Source organism: Vigna radiata, chromosome 6 (assembly GCF_000741045.1).
Source record: "Vigna radiata var. radiata cultivar VC1973A chromosome 6, Vradiata_ver6, whole genome shotgun sequence".
NCBI lineage: Eukaryota > Viridiplantae > Streptophyta > Magnoliopsida > Fabales > Fabaceae > Vigna > Vigna radiata.
Window position 1 is genome coordinate 25,589,229 of NC_028356.1, and position 10,621 is coordinate 25,599,849.

The window sequence follows — 10,621 nt, forward strand, 5'->3', positions numbered from 1 at the left end:
AGGTGAAGAGGAGTTTCTCTTCTGACTAAAATTCCCTCTAATTTTCAAATATTTCTAGCTAAAGAAGTCAGCTAGCCTATGCACATAACCCACATTGGCTCGCAAGGTCAACCAAGTGCAAATGAAAAATGCCACTCCGTAGGCATTGGGCACACTAGGTTTTGGGCTGGGTGCAATTTGATTTCATAAGTCAAATTCCTTCATAGTTTCAATCTGAAAAATAGGCATCCAATCTGGAAGTGAACCAGAAATTCTTTAATGCTTTGCTCTCTTGCTTCCTTTGTTCAAGGAGACTCTTGACCGGTTGGTCCATGATGTCCTAGTTTATTGAACCCTAAAAAAAGACAAGAATAGACAAGCATATTAGAAGAGAAAGAAGGATTAGTAGTTGATTTGCCATAAAAGTCAAGTGTTTTATAATCCTTCTTGTTCTTGAATCCTTTTGGACATGACCCTAGTTAAAGGTTTAGGGTTTAGGGTCCTCCATTAATCATGCTCAATGCACCGAAAATGACCTTCCCATCTTATATGGAATTCTCAACAATATTCCTCTTGCTTGGCCAAGGATGATCGTTAATATTATGATAAAGGCTAAGAACTTTTCCACTTATCATCTTCCTTATTCCTTGCTCATTTAAAAAATTTTCTATTACAAGTGTTGTAAAGGAAGTTCACTAAGGAATGCGCAAATTGAATTAAAATTAAAGCCAGCACCTTGAGCCATATGAAGCTTGATGAGTAAGGTGATTCTTGCATTGCTCCAGATGAAGCTTTTCTTGAAGATAATGGTGACCATGAAGATCAAGAAATGCATCAAACTGTTGTTGCTCTTTCCAAAGACACTTTTGTTCTTCTATCCTCTTTGGAAGTAAATATTGCAAACTTAAGTTATAAATTAGAAGAAATGAACACTCTTAAGGAAACTAGTCATTGGAAAGTGTGTACTTTAATTAGAAATCTAGACAATAGAGTTGTCTTGTGGGATGATATGATTGAGGACCACTTTAACAATGAGTGGTGATTACATGTGTGTTTTCATTTTAAAATTCAATAGAATTCATTCCTATGTTTATTTCTCTAGCTTTACAAGTTTTTTGATATTTTATTTAGAAGGAGTACATATTTTTAGGGGGAGCCACGCTTTTTATTATGATAGAAATATTGGAGAAAAAGTTTAAAAGCATAAATTGGTTAAATTACTTATTGTTTAAATGTTTATTGTTATTTTCTTTTGTAGTATGGTTATTTGTAGGATGTTTGCAGGTTCATTACAAAGGTTTTAAACAAGATTGTGATCATCATGAAAAAGAGGGAGATTGTTGACAAAAGAAGAAGTTGTTCGACTTTCTGATTAAAGAATGTTGATTTTGATGATGATACCAAGTGGGAGTTCACTTCGAAATTGATGATAATTTCTTAAACTTAATTTTGAAATTGCTTTATAAATAAAGTGGGAGTTCACTTCGGAAAAAAACACAAGACTTAGAGAAGTCAATAGAATTTGAGAACTCCCTGAAAGGCCTTTAAAAAGCTAGTATCGGTAGAACGATAACTTTCGTCAAGGGTGATCTTAAGTGATTGAATGTTATTATTGTTTCTAGGAGAAGTTGTTCATCCTTTGTGTGACTCAGAGGAAGTGTTCATTACTTATGGATTCAAAGGAGGTGTCTTTAGTCTCTTGTGGCTTCAAGAAATATGTTTTCTTTCCTAAAATGTCTTATTGTCTTGTAATCTCAATTTATTTTAGTGATTAGTTAACCCCTCTTTTCAGAGTGATTAACAATGAACATAAGATCTATTGTGGATTATATATTAAAGGAATTGATCTTTTGTCGTATCATATTCTAAAGAGGGGAAATTTTTTTAAGGCACGATTTTTATTAAGAAATCAATTCATCCCCCTCTTGGTTTTCATCCAAATGCAGTTATTTTGCTTCACAATTATAACATCTACATCATTCTTTTACGTACATCACATAATTTCTTTCAATGTCTTCACTTCAACATCCTTTTTCGTTTTCTCGATTTTTGATACCCTCAACAGTAGCACAACCCAACAATGGTATTGTTATATATCAATGTATGGATTGGAGATGTTGGAGGAAACTGAATTGACGAACTCAAAATTTGTTGACAGAAGCACAAAAGATTAGTTGGGAAGTTTAACCATCTTATTGTTACTCATCTTGGTATTTCCTTTATATAGTATATGTTAAGTCAATTCCTTAATTTCTCTTATGGAGATCACTAGAATGAAATCATTTGCATTATATGGTTACAATAACCACACTAAAGTTTTTTATTATTCAAATATAGATTGGAGTGGATCTCCTTTGGATAGAAAGATCCACTCTCAAATATTGTGTCTTCATTGATGATAATACCATCTCTTGGAAGAGCAAAAAATAAAATGTTGTGGCTAGATCCACTCTCAATAACTTATGAATTATTTGTCTTAAATAATTGTAATTTATAGATGTAGCTGAAATGAAACTTATATATATGACAATTATGCTACTCTTTATTTAATTCTACTCTCGTATTTTATGAAAGGATCAAACATATTAAGATTGATTGTTATTTTATTGTCGAAAAAAAAAATATCTAAAGACATTAAAACTGATATTATTACTCAAATGACCCATTAAATAGATATCTTAACTAAATTTTTATGTAAATCTAAAATTAATTATATTTTCGATGTATATACAATTTATAATGCTTGATAAAGATATTAGATATTATTAGATATTTTTATATATTATATGATATACAATGAGTGTTAGCAATTATTAGATATTATAAGATATTGATAAATAAAATACCATTTGTATTGATCATTAAATGGACTAAACCCATATTTTCTATATGATTTTATAATAAATATATATTTATACAAAGAATTAATTTTATACTTAGTTTATAAAAGGTACCTTTTCATCCAATTTATTTTTGTCCTTGGTACTAACGATAGTCCATCCTTATTTGTTATTATAGAAAGGGAGAAAAACAAAAGATGACGAAAAGAAAAGGTTATAAGAATTGGAGATTTCTTTTGTTTGGTAAGACATAAAACAAAAGAAGAAAAGACCTGTGTGATTCTTTCCTTCCCTTTTGAGATAAAAAAGAAAAAAGAAAAAAGTTTATATAAAAACTAAATAAAAATATATTTATTTGTCCTTCATCTAAACTTTTTCTATTTAAATAGTTGTCATTTTATATGATTTTTTTTTATTGTTTTTCACATCTAACCCAATCTAATTATTTCGTGTTCCTTTCTCTTTATTTTCCTCTTCTTTTTTTTTTTCCTCCCTCAACACAGTGTAAATTATCTTTAATAAATTTTTTGAATTAATAAAAATAAATGTAACACATGACGGGGAAAATCAGAAAGAAAACTAAAACACACCAAAAGAGTAAAACTGAGAGAGAAAGAGAAGAGCTGAAGAACAAAAAGAAGAGACAAAAGCATGAATGCGTTATTTCACTCTTACTCAACCTCCAGCAACATACAAAAGGTCAAAGCAAAACAAGAAAAAGGTACATAGCAAAACGCTGCCACTATATGACAGCCATTGAGAGAAAGATTTGAACATAGTACAAAATCCCTCTATATATGATTTCAATAATTAGTAGGAAAATCTGTTATGGTAGTAGTCCTAAGGGACCTATTTATGTTCTTGGTGATGCAAGAACATTCCTTCCTTGCCCAGAAGGAACATTGATCTCAATGCTGTCAAAAATGCCTAATTCTGATGCTGCACTGTCCTTAATTGGCAATTCTTGGCCTTCAGTTTTCTCTGCCTCGGTTTTGTTCACACTGTCTTTGCTTTTTCCCCATACCACTGTATAAAGTCCAGTCACAATGATAATAGCTCCAATCACACTGCAAATAATAAACACACTTTGATTTTGGCATTGGTATAATAAAGAGAGATGTTAATTCAACATTGTATATTTGCTTACCTTCCCATGTAAACTTGCTCAGCCAAGACAATGGATCCCAATGCAGCAGTGATAATCATACACAATGGACTGAAAGAAGTCACAAACACAGGTCCACGTTCCCTGGTCACAACTCCTTGTACATAGTATGCCATTCCAGAACACACCACACCCTAGTGAGTTATCAAAACATGTCTGTTAATTGCTTGAACCATTAACAATTAAACTAAACAATTAGGGTTGTTAATGAATTGAAAAGTAAAAGTTAAAGGTATGAAAAGTTGCTCACAGAATAAACACAAGCAAGAAGCCTTGAGTCCATGCCTATGGACCACACACTCATGTCACGTTCAAATATAAGGCTTGCAATTGAACCCTCAAAAATGCCCAAAAAGCAAATCCAAGCTGTCACTGAGAGCTCTGCGGGGTACATCTTCAAAGTGAAAGACTGTAATATTCACAAAACACCGTAACAGGAGTCACATCATTAGTACAAGGACATTTTCCTTTCATAAAATAATTATAAATGAAAGTAAAAGAAAGTGCAAGGATAGTGTTATACTTGCAAGATAAAGAAACTAGCCCAACCACCACAACTTGCTAGGAGCATTACTGTGCCAAGCACCCAGTTTTGTTCAGATGGTTGTGTTGTGCTGCCACTTTCATGGTGGGCTGCTTCACCCTTCACAAAGTGAAGGGCTGACCCTTTGTACAAAGTCATAACCATGGCTCCTGTCACTGTTACTGCGGTTCCAATTACCTTGGCCACGCTGTGTATTTTTCTCAAATTCACTGTCTCTAACCTGGTTTACCACATTGCAAGAATAATATAATATCATTAGGCATCATGCATCCCTTGGAATTCTTGGTTCTTTGCTTAACGCAACTTCCAAATACACATCGTGTTGGATTGCAATACACAAAAGTTTTGATTAATATATATATTATGGATATTCTTAAAAGTATGTGAGTATGACCCATTTGTTATGACACTTGTCAACGGGTGGTCCCATACTATATATGCATGGTCTTGTCCATCACTATATAGGTTAGTGGATGAAAATATCCTGTAATTCATCGTGTTCCACTAATAATGAATACACTGTGTTTATATCTATCAGATATTTCAGTCTCTTACTTTAAAACCATGTACTTTTTTGTCTATTTTTTTTTTTTTTTGTTAAATGAAGAAACTGAATAACAAAATATTCTTAGTAGAAAATACTGAGAAAAATGGCATCTCTTTTGAAATGTTCCAAGAAAAAATTGTTAAATCAAGGGTGATGATGATGACTGTCAAGAATATATGTGTACTGTGGAGAGAGTACTGAGTTCTTCCTTGTGTGAGTGTGCTTTTACTTTTGCGAGCTGTCATTAACATTATGGTGAAAGGATTGAAGCATCTAGTTACCTGAAAATAAGTGCCATTATAAAAGTAATGGCTGGGAGAACATTAACTGTGGCCGATGCAAACGTTGTTGAGGTGTTCTTCATACCCATGTTGTACAAGTTTTGATCAAGCACTGGCCTGTTTTCATCACATGTATATATCAGATCGCAAATCATCTGTAAGAAAATATAGTAATATGCAATTCAAAACTTCTTAATCAGAATGTTGAAGTATTAAAATTTAATTCAAATAATAACCAAATCCATGAATAAAGTCATATCTCAAAGTACAGAAGATGCGCCTATTTCGTACTTAGAATAGATGGTAGATTCTTTGTCAAAAAAGGATGTCTCTATTTGTCATACTGTCTCAGTTTTCTTTTTCTGTCTTTTTTTTTTTTTATAATTTTTTTTTGACAGACGCGTATCTCAGGTTATATGGTGAGAAAAAAAGATATTTAAACCTATAAGTTATATCTATATGGTTGAAGAGGTGAATGATTTTCTTCAAGGAGTAACACTAGAGGCATTGACATCCTTTTCCATTGCATAGTGATTCAACTGAGGAAAGGAAATTCATAGTCATGATTAAACTTTAGAGACATACATCTAGTTGAAATTCAACTCTTGATAGAAAAAAAAAATAATCAAACTTTTGAAAACCACTCGTTATTGGAAAGCTAACTGTACAATTTTTTTTCTTATTATTCATAAATGAAGTGTTATAAATGTTAAAATTGTCATTGAATTAGTCTCGTAAAGAATTTTATATCATATTTACTATGTCGTGGTGGATTGCTTACTTAGGATGATGTGTCCACTAGAAATGTGGGCCCACATGGTGAAGCACCATTGTCGAGTTGTCGCATATCTAATGTGCGATATATTTTGTTATGCAATTAATTTTCCTTAATTTCTTGCAAATTTGTTTTCAACTAGAGCTCTAAATAAAGAAAAAAAAAAGTAGCCAGAGTTTAATGAAATTATTTGGGGATTATAATCGACTTTTATTAATTAACTTTTACACTCTTTTAATTGAATATTTTAAACCCACGTTTTATGAAAATGGGTTGAATAATTTCTTCTATCACAATGGGCTTTTCCGTGCAGGAAGAATATAGATCTTGTCTTTCATAGGTATTATTTAGCAATAATTAATATTAAGGATAGGGGTGTAGGTGTCATAGACATAACTAGAAAACCATGCATGCATGTGTACATCAAATATTTTTCAGTTGGGTCCATGAAGGGACTTTAGAAGAAAGAAACAAAATGTACTATATTTAGTACTTCGAATATATAAATATATATATTTATATGTATATGTATATGTATATGTATAGATACACACGTGTCTGTTGAGAGAGTTGAAGAGCCTTACTCAACGAAGCCAAGTACTGCTAGTCTGAGGAACACAGGGAGAGTCATCTTTGGTCGTATTTTTCTGTAAAAAGGGAGCATCAAAAACAAAAAAACACGTATGAATGGTCGAAAGTTAATTAAGGAAAAAGAACAGCTAGAAAAGGCATAAAATGGAAGAAACATTACGTTTGGTACGTGGTAGTTGTGTGGTAGAGGGGTGATAAACGTGAAAGCTTTGTGCATGGATCTATATTTCCTCTCAAACTTTGGTATGTTTGTGTTTATTAACAGTGTTTGTTTTGGAAAAAACGACGTTGTTGAAGATGCTATATATAATTAAGATGAATAGAAAAGCATGAGAGGAGGAGAAAAAGACCTTTCAAGAAAAAATGCAAAAGGGGCCATGATGAGAGTGGCAACTATATGACGGTAGACTGAGAGAACCCAATGGCTCATGCCATGCTTGAAAGAAACCATGGTGATGATGTACATTCCTGAGTAACCGAACTGAAGGGAGACCATAGCAAGGTAAGGCTTAGCCTTGCGGAACCATTTGCCAAATCCACTGGAACCATTTTGATCTTCCATTTTCCAACTAACACAGAAAACACACACTACTCTTTCGCAAACTGGTTCACTTGTGAGTTTGTGGATGACATACTTTAGAATGCTCAATGTTCCTTTTATAGGCCCCCAAAAGCAAAATTTTAAGAGGCACCGGTTTTCCAACTAGTGCATGGCACTAACTCTCTCACCTTAATTTTCGTTCCCACAGATTCCCTTATCCATTAGGAAAAAAAACACAAACATATTCCGAGTACAATTTCTCGAATAATGTTATATATGTCATATATATTTTAATACAATAAAGAAAATAGTTCATGTTGCTCTCTCTTTCATCATGGCCCCTTTGTGTATGTTTATACTAGTGGGAACATTTGATTTCAATGGTAACAAAGTGGAAAAATAGTGCTGAGACACATGCAAATCAATGATACATTTTTTAAGGAGTATTACGTAAGAACGCTAGGAATCCAAATATGAGTCTAAGTCTCGTGTTAGATATAAATGAGAAAATAGAATACTATATAAAGACGAAAGACTCGTTAATATGTTGTCTTAATGTTTTGGATAAAAAGTGATGTAAATCTCTTCTATGATTAGGTTCAGGTCATAGTAGTGTTTGTTTCTTTTCGATAAATCTTTTTCTCGATATACTTAACAAAGAACGAATTCTATAATGTCCACAACTTAGAAGGGTTAAAAAAAATACCTAGTTAGGGTTTTCACCTATAGTTAAAAAATGTGCATAAACAATACTATATATTATAAGTAGTTGCCCAAAGTAAAAAATAAACAAGATAAGTTACTGGTCTCGATCCACAGTCATATATGTTCACGTCATAATCCCTAATCATTAAAGTGAGATATCTTAATTGAGTTGAAGACATACATCTGAAATGACGAATAGCATAGGTTGGAGATTTCAACATTTAATTGAACACGCCATGTATTATGGTTTATACATTATTTGAGAATTATTGTGTTGGTATGAGAAGGTTGATATAAGGAGTGATAAGGGTAATAGGAAAAATCCATTTTTGTTATGTATGATTGAAAAGTTAGTGGGAGTGACGTGGGGAGTAGTCAGTGACACAGATACCGTAGAATGATAGTGGATGGATCTGATACATGGTCGATGTTGAATTATTTTAAGTAATGAAAAAGAATGGACAATGAGAATGATTAATTGAGGTCTATCTAATTAGTGGCCTTCTTGGATTTCAATTACAACAAATAACACTTGATTTATGGCTCCCACCAAGCAAAAATTATCCACTCATGCCCCCACCTATACATTGCAATTTGCGTATGGAATACCTCTTCACCTCAACTTGTCTTCTCAATTAACACTTCTGGAATTATGTCAAACCAAAATGCTCGCTATTATTATAGGAAACACAATAACAAATCTTCCACACCAATTACTATTCATTTCTCTCTTCATATCATCAACTTTTTTAAGACATCATAATAACTGTATCTTAAAGATACCGTCTGTTGAAAGTTTCACATCGACTAGAGATAAGACTAATTTATATAAGTAAATGCAAACTTTACTTTACAAGTTAGTTTTATGAGATTGAGTTAGACTTAAAGTTCACCTCTAACATGGTATCAGAATCACCGTTATAGACATCTTAAATTTACTTTCTAATTACATAAGTTAAAGATTTTTTATTGTTATTATGGAAAAATACTTCTAAAACTGTTTATTATGAGTTCTGTTAATAGAAAATATACTATTAATTTGACATTCAACAAATTTTTAGACTCATTTATGTTTATTATTTTATTCTTTAATCTCTCTTTCTTCTTATAATATAAAAATTCATTTTTTGAATGACTAAATTACTTCTAAAAGTGGAGTGTCAAATGCTATTTTTTGTGTTTTGCCCAAAAAAAAGTTAACAGTATCTTATTAAAATAATTTAATAATATTTTAAGTTTACATGTTAAGAATAATTGACTGTTTCTATTATAATGTTAACATTCTATATGTCAATTCTAAATAATGTCTTAAATGTCAAGAATAATTGACAACTTTTATCTAAACAATGTCTTACAAAATTGAAACATATTAGACAATTAATTTCTGATAAAATAAAATTTAGTCCCAATTTACCTTATAATTGGCATGAAGTTTCTTTTCCAATGTTTTGAAGAAAAATACTTTTTTTTTAAATTCTTCTTTATGTTTGTTTGCTTAAATAATATTTAACAATGAATAATATAAAGTTATATTCGTTTTGATCTTTTGATTTTACTTTTCTTTTTTCAATAATGTTTTATTTAGTTTTACTCTTATTATGCCATGATATTAGTAATCAAAATTATAACCTAAGCCTGATATTTCTCAAATAGTGTGGACTAGAATGAACATATTTCTTACAATTTTATAAAGACCGAGACACTAAAATAAAGAAAAACAGTGTAAATACAAAAGCAAAAAAATAAGAGGCCAAAAAAATATTATATTCAAAAGTGACTAAAAATATAAAAAATGTCTTTCTTTTCATATCACCAGGATGACTCTTTTAAAAAAATTAAATTTATATAAGAATAGTTTTCCCCTTCCTATCTTCGTCACTTCAATTTTCCTTTAAAGTTACAACGAGTTCTCAAAAATTCAAATGTTTTCATCATGTTCCCATTAATAGACATCAATATTTTGAAATATAATTTGTATAGTTTCAGAAAATGAATAACAATTAGTTTCTCAATATATATGTAATATTATTATCTTGTAATTACGTGGGGTTTTGTTACGTTGTCCCTTTTAAACAGCAAATATATTAGAATAAATAAAGTGATTACCCTATAGCTAATTACTTTTAATATCTTAGGTTTACACGTATTTATCAACCTGCCACAACAGACCATATTAGGAAAAAAAAATGTTATGTCTCTTTCTTTCTACAAAGATCAAGCGAAACCAACCAAATCACGTGCATATGTAATCTCTCTCTTCTGAACTAATTTCAAGAACTAATGCAAAATAATAAACTTATTTTCTAATAAGATGAATATCTTATTTATTAATGGATTGAAAGTGAAACAAATTATCTTATAACAAAAAGTAAAACATGTTGTATAAAGAAAAAAAAAAACTTCTTTTAAGAATAAAATATATAAATAAATATAAAAGGGTGAAAGCAAGAATCTAACATTTAAAGAAAAGGGTTAAATATGTTTTTAGTCCCTATACTTTGGGACGATTTTGCTTTTAGTCCCTCTTTCAAACTAAGGTACAATTTAGTCTTTCAACTTTAGAAAACTCTGGTTTTAGTCTTTTTTACCAAATTTTTTTAACTTTATTTGCTGTTTAAAACACTATTCATTATAGCATTTGGATTGTTTACAC

General features: G+C 30.9%; 1 protein-coding gene across 1 annotated transcript; it reads right to left on the reverse strand.

The window, feature by feature from the left end:
* Window positions 1-3,443: 3,443 nt before the first annotated feature.
* LOC106763028 (WAT1-related protein At4g08300) lies at window positions 3,444-7,371 on the reverse strand. The gene is made up of 7 exons (XM_014647185.2): window positions 7,073-7,371; window positions 6,716-6,778; window positions 5,357-5,473; window positions 4,508-4,748; window positions 4,235-4,393; window positions 3,967-4,118; window positions 3,444-3,886 (listed from the first exon to the last, which is right to left on the reverse strand). Exons 1-7 carry the CDS (start codon window positions 7,282-7,284, stop codon window positions 3,673-3,675), a joined length of 1,158 nt encoding a protein of 385 aa, XP_014502671.1. The 5' UTR covers window positions 7,285-7,371; the 3' UTR covers window positions 3,444-3,672.
* Between the last annotated feature and the right edge of the window lie 3,250 nt (window positions 7,372-10,621).

Bases quoted from the DNA above. Each gene is read 5' to 3' on its own strand.
- LOC106763028 (XM_014647185.2), bottom strand. From the start codon at position 7,284: ATGGAAGATCAAAATGGTTCCAGTGGATTTGGCAAATGGTTCCGCAAG. The intron at 5,474-6,715 runs GTAAGGCTCTTC...TGATGAAAACAG, and splicing joins GCAGTACTTGGCTTCGTTGA to GCCAGTGCTTGATCAAAACT. The intron at 4,119-4,234 runs GTGAGCAACTTT...ATAACTCACTAG, and splicing joins TTCTTGCTTGTGTTTATTCT to GGTGTGGTGTGTTCTGGAAT.